At 42.3% G+C, this 18,325-nt stretch overlaps 1 protein-coding gene across 2 annotated transcripts in view; it reads left to right on the top strand.

The window, feature by feature from the left end:
* The window catches only part of ankrd44 (ankyrin repeat domain 44), a 266,596-nt gene extending 260,475 nt beyond the window's left edge, over positions 1 to 6,121 (top strand). For both annotated transcript variants that reach the window (XM_070875908.1, XM_070875907.1), the window contains 2 exons: positions 3,677 to 3,768; positions 4,021 to 6,121. In XM_070875908.1, the coding sequence (XP_070732009.1) occupies positions 3,677 to 3,768; positions 4,021 to 4,301 (373 nt within the window). In that variant the 3' untranslated portion in view covers positions 4,302 to 6,121. The remainder of the gene's footprint in view (positions 1 to 3,676; positions 3,769 to 4,020) is intronic.
* The last annotated feature ends 12,204 nt before the right edge of the window (positions 6,122 to 18,325 follow it).

Raw genomic sequence — 18,325 nt, 5'->3', positions numbered from 1 at the left:
CCTGGTTCTGGACTTCCCAACATTGGGAACATTCTTCCTGCATCTAACCTGTCCCGTCCCATCAGAATTTCATATGTTTCTATGAGATCCCCTCTCATCCTTCTAAACTCCAGTAAATACAGGCCCAGTCAATCCAGTCTCTCCTCATATGTCAGTCCTGCCATCCCGGGAATCAGTCTGGTGAACCTTCGCTGCACTCCCTCAATAGCAAGAACGTCCTTCCTCAGATTAGGAGACCAAAACTGAACACAATATTCCAGGTGAGGCTTCACCAAGGCCCTGTACAACTGCAGTAAGAACTCCCTGCTCCTATACTCAAATCTCCTAGCTATGAAGACCAACACTTCATTTGCCTTCTTCACCGCCTGCTGCACCTGCATGCCTACTTTCAATGACTGATGTACCATAACACCCAGGTCTCGTTGCACCTCCCCTTTTCCTAATCTGCCATTCAGATAATAATCTGCCTTCGTGTTTTTGCCCCCAGAGTGGATAACCTCACATTTATCCACATTATATTGCATCTGCCATGCATTTTCCCACTCACCTAACCTGTCCAAGTCACCCTGAAGCCTCTTAGCGTCCTCCTCACAGCTCACACTGCCACCCAGCTTAGTGTCATCTGCAAACTTGGAGATATTACACTCAATTCCTTCATCTAAATCATTAATGTATATTGTAAATTGCTGGGGTCCCAGCACTGAGCCCTGCGGCACTCCATGAGTCACTGCCTGCCATTCTGAAAATGACCCGTTTACCCCGACTCTCTGCTTCCTGTCTGCCAACCAGTTCTCTATCCACGTCAGTACATTACCCCCAATACCATGTGGTTTAATTTTGCACACCAACCTCTTGTGTGGGACCTTGTCAAAAGCCTTTTGAAAGTCCAAATACACCACATCCACTGGTTCTCCCTTGTCCACTCTACTAGTTACATCCTCAAAAAATTCTAGAAGATTTGTCAAGCATGATTGCCCTTTCATAAATCCATGCTGACTTGGACCGATCCTGTCACTGCTTTCCAAATGTGCTGCTATTTCATCTTTAATAATTGATTCCAACATTTTCCCTGCTACTGATGTCAGGCTGACCGGTCTATAATTACCCGTTTTCTCTCTCCCTCCTTTTTAAAAAAAAGTGGTGTTACATTAGCTACCCTCCAGCTCATAGGAACTGATTCAGAGTCGATAGACTGTTGGAGAATGATCACCAATGCATCCACTATTTCTAGGGCCACTTCCTTAAGTATTCTGGGATGCAGACTAACAGGCCCCGAGAATTTATCGGCCTTCAATCCCATCAATTTCCCTAATACAATTTCCCATCTGATAAGGTTTTTCTTCAGTTCCTCCTTTTCATTTGACCCTCGGGGGTTCCCTAGTATTTCCAGAAGGTTATTTCTGTCTTCCTTCATGAAGACAGAACCAAAGTATTTGTTCAATTGGTCTGCCATTTCTTTGTTCCCCATTATAAATTCACCTGAATCTGGCTGCAAAGGACCTACGTTTGTCTTCACTAATCTTTTTCTCTTCACATATCTATAGAAGCTTTTGCAGTCAGTTTTTATGTTCCCAGCAAGCTTCCTCTCATATTTTCCCCCTATTAGTTAAACCCTTTGTACTCCTCTGCTGAATTCTAAATTTCTCCCAGTCCTCAGGTTTGCTGCTTTTTCTGGCCAATTTATGTGCCTCTTTCTTGGATTTAACACTATGATTAATTTCCCTTGTTAGCCCCGCTTTATTTTTACTCCAGACAGGGATGTACAATTGTTGAAGTTCATCCATGTGATCTTTCAATGTTTACCATTGCCTATCCACTGTCAACCCTAAGTATCATTCGCCAGTCTATTCTAGCCAATTCATGTCTCATACCATCGAAGTGACCTTTCCTTAGTTTCAGGACCCTAGTCTCTGAATTAACTGTGTCACTCTTCATCTTAATAAAGAATTCTTCCATATTACGGTCACTCTCCTCCAAAGGGCCTCGCACAACAAGATTTCTAATTAGTTCTTTCTCATTACACATCACCCAGTCTAGGATGGCCAGCCTTCTAGTTGGTTCCTCGACATATTGGTCTAGAAAACCATCCCTAATACACTCCAGGAAATCCTCCTCCACTGTATTATTACCAGTTTGGTTAGCCCAATCTATATGTAGATTAAAGTCGCCCATGATAACTGCTGTACCTTTATTGCACGCATCCCTAATTTCTTATTTGATGCTGTCCCCAACCTCATTACTACTGTTTGGTGGTCTGTATACAACTCCCACTCGCGTTTTCTGCCCTTTGGTATTCCGCAGCTCCACCCATACCAATTCCACATCATCCAAGCTAATGTCCTTCCTTACTATTGTGTTAATTTCCTCTTTAACCAGCAACGCTACCCCACCTCCTTTTCCTTTCTGTCTATCCTTCCTGAATGTTGAATACCCCTGGATGTTGAGTTCCCAGCCTTGGTCACCCTGGAGCCATGTCTCCGTGATGTCAATTATATCATATTCATTAATTGCTGCCTGAGCAGTTAATTCGTCCACCTTGTTACGAATACACCTCGCATTGAGGCACAAAGCTTTCAGGCTTGTCTTTTTAACACACTTTGCCCCTTTAGAATTTTGCTGTAATGTGGCCCCTTTTGATTTTTGCCTTGGGTTTCTCTGCCCTCCACTTTTACTTTTACGGTGCCGAGATCGATGCCGAGTGCTCCGTCTGTTTTTTTTTATTGTTTTTCGTCGCGGTTGTGTACAACTGAGTGGCTTGTTAGGCCATTTCAGAGGGCAGTTAAGAGTCAACCACTTTGCTGTGGGTCTGGAGCCGCATATAGGCCAGACCAGGTAAGGACGGCAGATTTCCTTCCCGAAAGGTGCCATTGTTGTATCCTGATTCGATGCCTAGGTCACAGCTGAGTGATCCATCTGGTTTCAATCTTTTTCTTTCTTAGCAGTTTAATATAACTGGCTGGATCACTTCAGAAAGCAGTTAAGAGCCAACCACATTGATGTTGGACTGGAGTCGCATAATGGCCAGTCTGGTAAGGGTTGTAGGTTTCCTTCCCTAAAGGACATTAGTGAACCAGTTGCGTTTTTACGATAATGCAATAGCTTTATGGTGACTTACTGGTTCCACCTTTACTTCCAGTTTTCTTTAAACTGAATTCAAATAGTTGGAGTTGAACTAATAATCTCTGGATTCTTAGTCCAGGCCTCTAGGTTGCTAATCCATAATCTCTATGCTACTGTTGTGGTTAATCAACAACAATCTTCATTTATGTAGAGTTTTTAAGATAGTAAGTATCCCAACTTGCTTCACAGAGGAGAACTTGACACTGAGCTGTAATAGAAGGATTAGGAAAGAGATGTTTTGAGGAGGCTTTTGGAAGAGAGAAGGATGAGCTTCAGCGCCCCCCCCCCCCCCCCCCCCACGCACCTGTCTCACTTTGCCGTGTGCTTTGCTAATCCAGATTGTGTTAGTTCTAATAGTGTGGAAGTACCTTACATTTACCTGTCTTCATATTTGGGTGGTGTTGATCTGTTTCTATCTCAAAAGAAATAAATCAATAATTTTATTCAACAGACGGGTGAATGTAAATATTACTTGTATGACCAGTCCTTAATGGTAACTCGATGTTAATTCTTGACTTTATGATAATGAAGTTCTATTTTAAATGTATTTTTTCAGACCTCTTCACATAGCTGCACGGAATGGGCTTAAAAAAGTGGTGCATGATTTACTAAGCAAAGGGGCGAGTGTTCTTGCTGTGGATGAAAATGGTAAGTATGGATTAACTTCTTACTAATGTTGCCACTCTCGATTAATTCAATACCCTACCAGAAATAACTCAATTTAATACCACAGCACTTCTAAAAGTCTAACTGAAAGCATCATAACTTTGTTGGCATGACTTAAACAATAAAAGCAGACGTATCGAAACCGACATTTGAGTTTGCTGTCTTACCTCCCTTTCTTTTGTTTTTGCATAAGACTTATATACTAACCATTCCCTTGTCTGCTTTTGTGCCCAGGTCACACCCCAGCCCTGGCTTGTGCTCCTAACAAAGATGTGGCTGACTGTCTGGCACTCATTTTGGCTACCATGATGCCTTTCTGTCCTCCCAGCACAATGACGTCCTTCAGCATCAGTCTAATAAAAAATGACAGTTTGAACGCACCTCTATCCTATGATTCCCCTAATACGGGTAGCAACATTAATTCTTTCAACAAACAGTTGTATAACAGTGTAGGAAAAATGGATAGGTGTCAGGAAGATGATGATGAAAATGATTCCGACTCTGAGACTTTCTGATTGGTTTTAGAAAGCTTGACATGCATGGGAAAAGCCTAACACTTGATTTGTTGCTCAATAGAAGGATTACAGATTGTTCAATCAATCACTGCATATTAAAAAAGCACTTACTTAAAAGGCACTTTTCTTACAGGTTTTAGGAGGAAAGCAGAAATTTGAAGTATTGATTCATAAAGAGGACTATTGAGTAGGGCAAGTGATTTGTATTGCTCAAACCTGCCAGAAATTGGCATTTTCACTGTCTCTGGGACATTTTATGCAAAATTGTGGTATTTGGGCAGCAAATCACGCTACGTGCAGTAACTGTAGAAATTCCTGAGATTTGTTACGGGATGTCATCGTTTACTCTACGAATGAGATATTGGAACCGTTTCAAATCAGCACAAACATGCATTTGCACTTCAGTAAAAACTTGCGGTTATAGAGTTGCTAGGGACTAACTATACACCTGAGCCGTTAACTACTGATAATGAACTGTTCCAGATTGCAGTGTAAAGTATTCATAGATTCCCAGAGAGCTTGATGGCATCCTTTTATTTTAAATGTACCAGCAGGTTTAGGCTAGTGTTCTGCTAGCAGAGTGTCGTATTTCGTACTTTTTTATATAGCCTCGTTGGCAGCCTTTAAACAATGCAAGCAATTTTGTTGAAATCTACCCACCGGTCGGATGAAGAGAGAGTAACCGCCACAAAGAACAGTTCTGATAAAGTCTGCTTCATCTGCCAAAGCTTATGTGTTTAATGGACCCATTCGCTCACCTGTGACAGGAGCGCAGCAGGTGGAATTACGTTTTTTTTAATGTCTGGCCAGCTACGCCAAATGGACCAAACACGCCACTGATTTGGGACTGTTGCTGTTTTTGTTCTCTTAAAATTATAGCCTTTTTTTAGTCGTCATGTTCTATTTTCGCAGCTACATTGAAGTAGCCTATTTCAATAAACAATGCAGTATTTTAAATACAAATAAAATACATTTCACATAAGTGAGTTCAAATATTGTTAGATTAGAAATCAGCAAGGTAAAGCTTCAGAATAATTTCCAAAACCTCACATGAGTACTATATTCTATTGTTCAGTGCAGTGGCTGAGCAATTACTGCAACCTCGCTATTTTGACTAAAAGCACTGAAAAACTTTTATGAAACCTTAATTATCATGTTACAGTCGTACTGTATATAACCGTTCCAAGCAGTTAAATTCCAGAATAGAGACCTCTGATATGAAATTGCTTTAAAGCAATGAATACCATATCGTATTAAAGCACTGAAATTGAAGGAAAAAGGCCAAAAGTAATGGTCGTACATAGAGAAAAGAAGTGTTTTGTTAACCAGTTTTATTAAAAGTTTAAAGCTGCATTTTGGATCTATCTGCTTGTCCATTTTATTAACTGAAATGGAATCAGCTGGTCATTTATCTGTATTGTGGCTGTTTTTTAAATACTTTTGTTTGTATTTTGAAATTCAGCTTATTTGGTGAATCAGTGGAATATAAAACTAACACAGTTTTGATTACATAAATTTGAGCAGATATTGATGTACTTTTAAACTTTTTATAGTTTTTAATATAAGGGTAGAAAAAAGCCTGAAAAATACTGGAACTTTGAGGTCCATTGCATTGTGATTGGCAATCTTTGTAGCAAATGATTTCATTTTTGTTGAGTTCAAAAACTATTTTGGTTTTGTTGCATTATAAAATAGAGTGCCTTTCTGCCCATGTGTATTTTCCAGATGGTTTCCAAATATCTTGTAGAATTTTGCTAATTCAGTAATATCCAAGCAATAATGTTTATTTAAATTTTAAACTTACAATGAATGTAACATTTTCTTTTTAAAGGTCCAAAAACATCTGAATGAAGAATGGTTTGTTCATAAAACCATCATATGGATTTTTTACAGTAGCATGTTTTAAAAGTGAAGTCTTGCTTGAAACACTTAGCTGATCATAAATTGGCATTATTTGGAAAAGGGCATTTACAAATTAGACAATCTGACAGTGTGTAATTTAAAACCATAAAAACAATTGTTTGTGGAAGCTTATGCAGTGGTCTATCCATCAAAAAGCCTATATCTTCCATTTGATAATCTTGTATACTTATATGCTTTAGCATGTGCAATATGTCTTGTTATGGTATAGTACGGTATCATGATACAGTAACAGTGTTATATTTTGTTTTCTGCAGTGAATGTGTAACAATCTAGTGAAAATGAAAATGTATGGTGGAAGCAGTAGTCTTTGGAAATTTTCTGTATTTGGTCATATTTCTACAGTTACGTAGGAGGTATAAAGCTTAAGACTTTTTTGATGTACTTCAAGACCGTCAAAGAAGTAACCCCAAATCAATCTAAATCCAGCCTGGACCTCAAGCACACTTTGCTATTAGACTTTTGTGAACTACTGAACGCTTCAGTGATGTATAGAAGTACCTAATTGTAACTACTTTTTTTTAAAAAAGCATTCAGATGCTGTATATTTTTATGAAAATAAAGGGTACAGACGCTGATGCAGCAATTTGATTTACGATGTCTTTCTTGAAATGCTTCCTGAACCTGACACCGGAACTACTGCAGCCTAAAATATTTCATGAATGTTCCCTTTCGTTTTGTTGCGAAGCATGCTGTGTACTGCCATGAATTTCTACTAGTCACTTCATAATTTAAAAAATAATTTGGGATCAATTTTGAGTGCCCTCGCCTGGCGTTAATGGGGCAGTAACAGCCTCAAATGGGGTGGGTAACGTTACCACCCCGTTAACACCGGCGATGCGTCCAACTCCATTTTAAAAGGGGCCCACCGCCGGTTGTCCAAAGTGCCTGTGTATTTTAGGCGACAGGCCCGTGTTAAAATGGAAATTGGGATTCTGTGACATAAATAAGACTTTGATTACTTTGATTCCCATTTCTGATCAGTTCCATGGACAATCAAAGAGAATAAACCTTCAAAAGGTAAGTTTTAAATTATTTTTCTGGCGCCCAGAAAAACAGTCGTACTCCCCCCGGGCCCACAAGAACAATGTGGGGCACTATCAGTCAGGACCCTCACTCTTCCATAATCATAACTCCCCTCACCCCACCTCGCAACCTACCTTGCTGGTGAGCTGTGTCATGACACCTGTTTGGCAATTTGCAGCTCACCTGGCAAATATAAATGAGACCAGAGTTTCAAAATCATGGGTGCCACTTGGCTGCCGGATTGGGTGACCAACCAAAGCGCACCACAGATCGGCCACTCAAAAGACAAAATCTATCTCTTTGTGTCTTGATTTGAAGTATCATGGAGTCTACCAAGGTCTGACTATTGGTCTGTTTCACTAACTTTGCATCTAAACAAAGCTTTGTTGCACTAAAATAAAAAATCTTCTCCCCCGAAGGTGAGGATTTATGTTGGAGTAGGGTACCATGAGAGCCAGCAGTCCTTTGATATTTTACTTAATTCTTCACTTGAGTCTGGTTAGTCAGTGTTAGTAAGCTCTCTGTTCATTGGAGATCATCAGTTCATGTTCACACATGTTAGTGGATTGTCCGTGGTTACGTTCGCAACAAAGGGTTGTTATTCCGTCAACAATAACCTCTGCTCAGATTGAGGCCCGAGTGGTTTCAAACAACAAGCTTTAATATACGCTGACTAATAACAGTGTTACATTAAAAGGCAAGCAATTAATACAACTTATTTGTCTTTCTAAGAAGTCTTCTTCAAGCTGATCAGATTTGTAATACATGTGCAGCACCTAAAATCCGAACCCTCGGGACTGAGGCCGTTGCAGACTTTGTGTTTTTCCGGACTTTCGAACGTGTTTGACGTCACAAATCCGTAAACACCCGAGCCCAGGTTTGGATATTTCTGGATTACAGAACGTCAGAAAGTAAACGAGCAGGTGTTCGGGCTGGGCCCCGCCGAGCAGGTGTTCGGGCGCAGCGGCGAGGCCCCGAGGTAAGGGCAGCAGAGGTGAGGCAGCAGCGGGGCCCTGAGGTCGGCAGCGTCGGCGGGTCCAGATTCCAGAACATTATACGGATTCTGGATGACACTGCCACCGATCATCCTGGATTTCGGAACTCCCGATTTTCGATGCTGCACCTGTACATGTTTCAGCTTCTGACTACCCTGAGAGCTTTCTCTGGGTAATCAGAAGCCCATCCACAAAAAATTACAAGTCTGATCAGCTTGAACAAGACTTTGTGGAAAGATAAGCGGGTTGTATTAATTGCACACCTTTTAATGTAATACTGGAGAATAGTTGTAAAAAAAACAATTTTGTTATTGGTCAATGTATATTAAAGCTTGTTGTTTAAAACCACTCCGGCCTGAATCTGAGCAGAGGTTAGTGTTGCTGTCAGGACTAACAATTCTTTGTTGCGATTAACCAGGGGAAATCCGCTAACAACACACGTGCACTTTATAATGTGGATAAATGTGACGTTAACCACTTTGGGGGCAAAAACATGAAGGCAGAATATTATCTGAATGGCGGCAGATTAGGAAAAGGGGAGGTGCAACGAGACCTGGGTGTCATGGTACATCAGTCATTGAAAGTTGGCATGCAGGTACAGCCGGCGGTGAAGAAGGCAAATGGTATGTTGGCCTTCATAGCTAGGGGATTTGAGTATAGGAGCAGGGAGGTCTTACTGCAGTTGTACAGGGCCTTAGTGAGGCCTCACCTGGAATATTGTGTTCAGTTTTGGTCTCCTAATCTGATGAAGGACGTTCTTGCTATTGAGGGAGTACAGCGAAGGTTCACCAGACTGATTCCCAGGATGGCTTGACTGACATGAGGAGAGACTGGATCGACTGGGCCTTTATTCGCTGGAGTTTAGGATGAGAGGGGATCTCATAAAAACATATAAAATTCTGACGGGACTGGACAGGTTAGATGCAGGAAGAATGTTCCCGATGTTGGGGAACTCCAGATCCAGGGGACGTAGTCTAAGGATAAGGGGGTAAGCCATTTAGGACTGAGATGAGGAGAAACTTCTTCACTCAGAGAGTTGTTAACCTGTGGAATTCCCTACCACAGAGAGTTGTTGATGCCAGTTCATTGTATATATTCAAGAGGGAGTTAGATGTGGTCCTTACAGCTAAAAGGATCAAAGGGTATGAAGAGAAAGCAGGAAAGGGGTACTGAGGTGAATGATCAGCCATGATCTTATTGAATGGTGGTGCAGGCTCGAATGGCCTATTCCTGCACCTATTTTCTATGTTTCTATAGCAGAGATGAATTGATAGCAATTAAGACCAGCAACTATGGCTGATTCCTCTCTTTACTCAGTCTACAGATTCTGAGTCAATTGTTGTGCCTCTGCTGGAGATCAGATGACCAGAAATTGAACCTGGGATCATCTTGGTTTATGTGTGACTGTAAGAAAAGGGCATGAGATGTATGTTGCAATGATTTACTTGTACTTCTTGCAATTTAATATACTGTATTCGCTGCTCACAGTGCGATCTCCTCTACATTGGGGAGATTGGGTGACTGGGTGTGTTCCACAAAGCATTCAGTCCGCAAAAGTGACCCCGAGCTTCCGGTCGCCTGTCGTTTTAATTCTCCACCCCACTCCCACTCTTTGTTCCCGGCCTCTTACACTGTTCCAATGAAGTTCAACATAAACTCGAGGAACAGCACCTCATCTTTCGATTGGGCACTTTACAGCTTTCTGGACTCAACACGGAGTTCAACTATTTCAGATCATAACCTCTGTCCCCATTTTTTCGCTGTTGCTGATGATTCTGATATTCCCGCTTACACTTTTTCTAGACCCATCTTTTATTTCTCTACTTGTGTTATTACCATCTCCTTTTACAATGCACCATCATCCTTTTGGTCATTTAATCTCTCCTGCCTTCCATCCTATCACCGACCTTCCCTTTTTGTTCTTTCCTCCCCTCCCCTTTCCCTGCTTCTGTATATGCTTAAAACCTGTTACATCTCTAACCTTTTCTAGTTCTGAGGAAAAATGATCGAACTGAAACGTTAACTGTTTCTCTCTCTACAGATGCTGCCTGACCTGCGCATTTCCAGCATTTTCTGTTTTTATTTCAGATTTCCGGCATCCACAGTGTATTGTTTTTGTATACAATTTGTACTTTAGTTTATGATGTATTTGGGTATGCCATGCTCTGTATTTTAAACGTGTTTTAATCTGCTTTGCTTTAATAAAATTCTTTGCTCTCTCAATAATATGTCCAGATCTCTATTCAAATGAATAAGGGTGTCTGTTTGTGTCCTGACAGCACTAATTTAGAAACCATTGCATAGAAATCAGAACTCGGCAACTTGGCATGCATTAGAGGATAGGAAGGTTGAAGGATAAGAAAAGTTCATAGACCATGTGGGGGAAAATAATTTGAAACCAGCGCTAGTAACAGCCGCCAAGAGGTTTGTTAAGAGACTGATTGACAATTAAATTGCCTGCTCGTGTTCATTAAAGCGCCTGCACGCCATTTTGGCAGCGAATGCTTTATTTAACGACCTCTCCTATCAGCAACCAGCTGAACAGGAATAAACAAGTCATTGCTGAGAATTTCAAGCGCTACTTAAAAGTATATCGTTTTTTACTGTTCACTTGCTGGTGGAGGTTTGAAGAGGATTTTTGAAACTCATCAGGAGACTTTCTAGGACACTTTGTCAAGACTTCACCAACACTCTATCAACATTTATTCTGGAAATTCTCTGAGGACTTCACCTAAAAAGAGTAAGTGCTGTACTACTTTACCTTATTGGACACCTTATAGGAGTCTCCAGGAGAAAGGGAATGTTTGGTCACCGGTATCTTTTGGCCAGCAAAGGATGACCAAAAGGTTGATGATCGGGAAAAAATAGCAAGAATTATTAAAACAGATTGTAAGAGCTTCTGCAAGTATGTAAAAAGGAAGAGAGTAGCAAAAGTAAACATTGGTCCCTTAGAGGCTGAGACAAGAGAAATTAGTATGGGTATTAAGGAAATGGCAGAAACGTTGAACAAATATTTTGTATCTGTCTTCACAGTAGAAGACACAAAAAAACATACCAAAAATGGACGGGAACCAAGGGTCTAATGAGGGTGAGGAACTTAACGTAATTAATGTAAGTAGAGATAAAGTACTGGAGAAACTAATGGGACTAAAAGCCGACAAATCCCCTGAACCTGACAACCTACATCCTGAGGTTCTAAAAGAGGTGGCTGCCGAGGTAGTGGATGCATTGGTTTTGATCTTCCAAAATTCCCTAGGTTCTAGAAAGGTCCCAGTGGATTGGAAGGTAGCAAATGTAATACCACTATTCAAGAAAGGAGGGAGAGAGAAAACGGGGTACTACAGGCCAGTTAGCATGACATCAGTCGATGGGAAAATGCTGGAATCCATTGTGAAGGAAGTGGTATCAGGGCACTTAGAAAATTGTAACATGATTAGGCAGAGTCAACATGGTTTTATGAAAGGGAAATCGTGTTTGACAAATTTCTTAAGAGTTTTTTGAGGATGTAACTAGCAGGGTAAATAAAGAGGAACCAGTGGATGTAGTACATTTGGATTTACAAAAGGCATTCGATAAGGTGCCACATAAAATGTTATTACACATAAGTTATCACACAAGATAAGGGCTCATGGGGTTGGGGGTAATCTAGTAACATGGATAGAGGATTGGTTAACTGACAGAAAACAGAGAGTAGGGATAAACCAGTCTTTTTCAGGTTGGCAGGCTGTAACTAGTGGAGTGCTGCAAGGATTAGTGCTGGAGCCTCAGCTATTTACAATCTATATTAATGACCTAGATGAAGGGACCGAGTGTAATGTATCCAAGTTTGCTGATGGTACAAAAGCTAGGTGGGATGTAAGCTGTGCGGAGAATGCAAAGGGATATAGATAGACTTAAGTGAATGGGCAGTAAGGTGGCAGTTGGAGTATAATGTCGGTAAATGTGAGGTTATTCCCTTTGGTAGGAAGAATAGAAAAACAGAATATTTTTTTTTAAATGGTCAGAAACTTTTAAATGTTGCTGTTCAGAGAGATTTGGGTGTCCTCGTGCAAGAAACACAGAAAGCTAGAATGCAGGTACAGCAACCAATAAGGAAGACAAATGGCATGTTGGCCTTTATTGCAAGAGGGTGGAGTATAAGAGTAAGGAAGCCTTGCTACAATTGTACAGGGCCTTGGTGAGACCACACCTGGAGAACTGTGCACAGTTTTGGTCTCCTTATCGAAGTAAGGATATACTTGCCTTGGAGGCAGTGCAATGAAGATTCATTAGATTGATTCCTGACATGAGAGGGCTGTCCTATGATGAGAGGTTATGTAGAATGGACCTATGCTGTCTGGAGTTTAGAAGTATGAGAGGTGATTTCAGTGAAACATACAAGATTCTGAAGGGGATTGACAGGGTAGGTACTGAGAGGTTGTTTCCCCTGGCTGGAATGTCTAGAACTAGGGGGCACAATCTCAGGATAGGGGTAGGCCATTTAAGACCGAGGTGAGGAGGGATTTTTTTCACTGAGGGTTGTGAACCTTTGGACTTCTTTCCCAAAGGGCTGTGGATGCTGAGTATATTTAAGGCTGAGATAGATAGATTTTTAGACTCTAGAGAAATCAAGGGATATGGAGATCGGGCGGGAAAGTGGAGTTGAGGTCAATAATCAGCCATGATCTTATTGAATGGCGGAGCAGGCTTGAGCGGCCCTATGTTTACTCCTGCACCTATTATGTTATTATCTTGCTAGGGTCCCCCTTGGTCTTCAGGAAGAATGCGAGGAAGAGATGAGCCCAGGCAGAGGAGCACCAGCTGCTGCAGGAGAGAGGTACAGGAGGGCAAGGTGGACTGCTTTCTTGTCCTCTTGTGGGTACAAGACATCCCCCCCCCCTCCATCAGGACTTCCAGTGCCATGTTCGAGAACCTGTGCACCCCTCACTCAGTCCCTGAGCCATTCTGAAACCTGCCGCTGTGTGTCAACCAGCCCATTTCTCACCTTCAATCAAAGTGGGTGCATGGAACTCGTGTATACTGCTCCACGAAAATTGCATCTAATCAGCACTTGAGTGCAGTTGTCTGGTTTAGCGTCTCCAGGCATGTACAAATTATGGTAATCAGCAATTAGGTCCAAAATTACATGCAAAACCCAGACTTTCAAACAGGTGTGTTTTACAGCACCCATTTAGAGCCTATTTTAACCCTTTCACCTGTAATTTAAAAGGCAACAGGATAAATATTTGAAAAGGAAGAATAGCAAAGGATCTAGGGAGGAAAGGGGTTACAGGAGAAAGCACCTGGGTTGGGGGGGGGGGGGCATGACCTCTTGTGCTGTAATTTCTATAATTCTTTGAAAACTCTTGAGTATAAGCCCAGGGAGTACTTTCAAAATGTAGGTGCTGAGCTGAGTTTAGGACAATGTGCCCTGTGAGAAGTGTCAATAACACCGAGCCCACTGCTATTTGTGTGATATCGCTGTTTGGTTCAGGTCAAACTCATACCGGCCAGTTTTGACATGTGAAGTCCAGGTATAGATCAGTTGTGACTGAGGTTCCCAGTTCAGAGTTGTCACTTTCACAAGGAACTGGAGTCCAAACCAGAATTCAAGGGGTTAGGAAGGGAAGTTGGGCCTATTAACAGTGGCCACGACTGGGGAACCTGACCACACCTTGTGCAGTATAGGGGATTTCTGGCTATGCTTTCAGGGTGAATATGAACAGGTTATTAGATTACTACTAGTTACAGGTAGGATATTGGGACATTGCACCTATTATTACCAGTTACATATAGACTATCAGTAAGTTATTGGGCCCAAGTTTCCACACGATAAAAAACGGGCGCCCCTCCGAGCTGGGCGCCCATTTTTCATGCCTAAAACGGCGCCTAAAAAGAAAATCGCGATCGCCGATTTTGTAAGTGGGAGGGGGCGGGTACTATTTAAATACATTTTTTTCCTGCCGGCAACGCTGCGTGTGCGCGTTGGAGCGTTTGCACACGCGCAGTGTGAAAAAAACATTGGCACTCGGCCATTTTTGTCGGTCTTTGTAGCTGTTTAATTTTTGAACATTTTTTTAATAAAAGCACATTGCCATCAGCACATCAGCACTTGCAGCCTTCTCACTGTCTCCTTCCCCTCCCCCGGGGGAAGAACGGGCGCCTCCTCTCCCGCCCCCCCCCCCCCCACAGGAAAGAACGGCCGCCTCCTCTCCCCCCCCCCGCGGGAAGAACGGGTGCCTCCCCCCCAGCGGGAAAGAACGGGCGCCTCCTCCCCCCCCCCCCACGGGATGAACGGGCGCCTCCTCCCCCCCCCCCCCCCCCCCAGCGGGAAAGAACGGGCGCCTCCTCTCTTCCCCCCCCCCCCAGGCGGGAACGGGCGCCTCCCCCCCCCGCGGGAAAGAACGAGCACCTCCTCCCCGCCCCCGCGGGAAGAACGGGCGCCTCCCCCCCCCCCCCCCCCCGCGGGAAAGAACGGGCGCCTTCCCCCCCCCCCCCCCCCGCGGGAAAGAACGGGCGCCTCCCCCCCCCGCGGGAAAGAACGGGCGCCTCCTCCCCCCCCCACCGCCCCCCCCCGCGGGAAAGAACGGGCGCCTCCTCCCCCCCCCACCGCCCCCCCCGCGGGAAAGAACGGGCGCCTCAGGCTGACTGCAGAATTCTCCGTGCCTGAAGCACTTTCACACAGGTAGGAAGATGGTTTATTTAATCTTTTCTTTGCTTATAAATGTTTATTCAGGTTGGATTTATTTGTATAATATTTGTAGAAGTATAAATAAGGATTTATTGTAGAATTTAATGACTTCCCTCCCCCCCGACCTCGTTCTGGACGCCTAATTTGTAACCTGCGCCTGATTTTTTAATGTGTAGAACAGGTTTTTTCAGTTCTACAAAAATCTTCACTGGCTCCATTCTAACTTAGTTTGGAGTACGTTTTCACTGTGGAAACTTTGAAATCAGGCGTCAGTGGCTGGACACGCCCCCTTTTGAAGAAAAAATTCTGTTCCAAAGTAGAACTGTTCTACCTGATGAGAACTGCAGAAAAAAAAATGTGGAGAATTGCGATTTCTAAGATAGTCCGTTCTCCACCAGTTGCTCCTAAAAATCAGGCACACAAATCAAGTGGAAACTTGGGCCCATTGTATTATTGTTGATTATGAGGAGAATGTGATTGTTACCAGTATTGCTATTAATTTTTAGTGCAATTTCAGTGAGTCACTGGTGGAATCAAAGTTCCTCCAACCTCTGGTTTCTCTTTGCCTGCTTGCAGGTGGCTTCCTGGTTCTTGGAGCTAACTTCTTGCACAACATCTACTGGCACGAAACCACAAGCAAATGTACTCAACTACAGGAGACCTAATCTTTATAAGGTAAATGCAGTAACATTTGCAAATATCACATTGTCAGATGTCGTGGTCAGAACATCATGTGATCACATCTCCATGAATGCCTCCAACCAGAGTTGCAACCCTAGCAATGAAATGCATACCAGAATTAACATGTCTGGTTACAGTCGAAAATAATAACTAATGTGACGTGTACAAACTGTATACTGCAAATTAGAAGCATAAACACGAAATGCTGTAGGTTTGAGATTGAAGAAAGTAAACATCAGTATCAGTCCATGTCTATGGAAACACAGATGAAGGAAAAAGAGAAGCAGCACCAACGTGCACTTGATTGGAAGAGAAAGACTTACCAGCAATGTCGAGTGAGTCAGATGTCAAGTTGACCAAGCCCATTATTTGATGCTGAATGTTTTTACCAAATGTAATCTTTACCAAGTTTGAAAGAGGGAGACAATGCAGATGGACTTTGAAGGACTTTTGAATTGTTCAAGTGTGAGAAGTTTGGACAGAAAGGATGGTACTGTCAGTACATTTTCAAACATGGATTTGAATGCGGCAAATTATACTATAAAATGTACAATTCTCACTGTGATTTGACAGCTGAGGTGTATCTGAAGACATTTTACAAGCGTGAGAATTATGGTTGGACGATTGCAAAGAAAAAAATTAATTAATAAGAGAGATCATTTTCTAGAAATAATTCCAGACAATTTAAAGGTCTTATTCCTTGACAAGCAGTGCATGAGTCAGCTAGCCCAGCAGGCCAGTCATTTTGTGGCCTCATGAGCACAGGGAAACTATCAATCAATGGATGTGGAACTTACTGATTCATCGGCTCACAGTGTGCAGTGTAAGTAATGTGATAACATTCTGCTCCCAATTGTGCCATTGTTCAATCTTGCTTATCGGAAGATCAATTTAAAAAAAAAAAAGAATGTACTAGTCTTTTCATTAAGAATACTGGGATTGGTGAACCAATAAACATTACTCGAGGGCACCAAATTAATCCTTGACCTTAACTCCTCATTAAAGAACTGTCTTGGAGTTTACTATCCATGTCTAGAGAAACACTAAATTCTGAATTTGGCTCAGATGAAGTATCTTGCATAAACTGATCCAAATTATAGTAACATTCATACTATTGCCTCCTAATTCAGATTCATACAAAAATCATCATCATCAAACATATGAACATTAACGGATAGCAAAAGACACTGGTCCATCCAGCCTATCCCACACCACACCCAAAACCATGTGGAACTCTCTCATCTTCCTTTAGTTTTGCTCCTATCACCCATTATGCCCTCTCCGAGCTCACCTTGTCCATGAGGACCCACCTTCTGCTCCCTCCACCCAATTCCCACCAAACTGCTGACCACGCAACTTCCTTTCCTGGCCCCTCTGTTAGCTGATATTGTTGAACAGTTTCCTCTCCAAGTACTGTCCCCTTTCACTTAAAATCTGCCATTGCCCCTCTCATCAGCTTGACATTAGTAGGGACAATACTAGAATCTATTATTGAGGACATGGTAATAGGGCACTTAAAAAAAAATAATAGGATTGAGCAGAGTCAACATGGATTTATGAAAGGGAAATCATGTTTGACAGGAGTTTTTTGAGGTTGTAACTAGCAGAATAGATAAGGAGGAACCAGGGGATGTGGTGTATTTGGATTTTCAGAAGGCATTTGATAAAGTGCTACACAAGAGGTTATTAAACAAAATTAGGGCTCATAGGATTGAGGGTATTATCCCAGCATGGATTGAGGATTGGTTAACCGATAGAAAACAGAGAGTAGGAATAAATGGTTCATTTTCAGGTTGGCAGGCTGTAACTAGTGGGTACTGCAAGTATTGGTGCTTGGGCCCCAGCTATTCACAATCTATATCAATCTTTTGGATGAGGGGACCAAATGTAATTTATCCAAGTTTGCTGATGATACAAAGCTAGGTGGGAATTTAAGTTGTGAGGAGGATGCAAAGAGGCTTCAAGGGGATATAGACAGGCAAAGTGAGTGGGCAAGAACACGGCAAATGGTATATAATGTAAAGAAATGTGAAGTTATCCACTTTGGTAGGAAAATAGAAAAGCAGAGTATTTTTTAAATGGTGAGTGATTAGGAAATGTTGGTGTTCAGAGAGACCTGGGTATCCTTGTACACAATTCACTGCAAGTTAACATGCAAGTACGGCAAGCAATTAAGAAAGCAAATGGTATGCTGGTCTTTATTACAAGAGGATTTGAGTATAAGAGTAAAGATGTCTTACTGCAATTATATAGGGCCCTGGTGAGATCACACATAGAGTATTGTGTACAGTTTTGGTCTCCTTACCTAAGGAAAGATATACTTGCCATGGAGGGTCATCAGACTGATTCCTGGGATGGGGGGATTATCCTATAAGGAGAGATTGAGTAGACTAGGCCTATATTCTCGAGTTTAGAAGAATGAGAGGTGATCTCTGTTATATATGTAAACTTGTATTTACTCTGTACAGCCACCAGAGGGCTCATCCCCTGGAGTCCCAAGGGATCCCATAATCCCTTGGGAGCACAGTTCTTAAGGAGGCCTCACAGGTTGGAGAGGCTCTCTGGAGACCTGCAATAAAAGACTACGGTCACACTTTACTTTGAGCTCACAGCGTTCAGTCTGACTCTTTCTCCATACATAACAATCTCATTGAAACATAAATTCTTACAGGCCTTGACAGGGTAGATGCAGGAAGGATGTTTCCACTGTGGGAGTCTATAACCAGGGGTCA

Source organism: Pristiophorus japonicus, chromosome 3 (assembly GCF_044704955.1).
Source record: "Pristiophorus japonicus isolate sPriJap1 chromosome 3, sPriJap1.hap1, whole genome shotgun sequence".
NCBI classification, from domain to species: domain Eukaryota; kingdom Metazoa; phylum Chordata; class Chondrichthyes; family Pristiophoridae; genus Pristiophorus; species Pristiophorus japonicus.
Note: the sequence above shows the minus strand (reverse complement) of the source record. Positions and strands in the feature narration are given on the sequence as shown.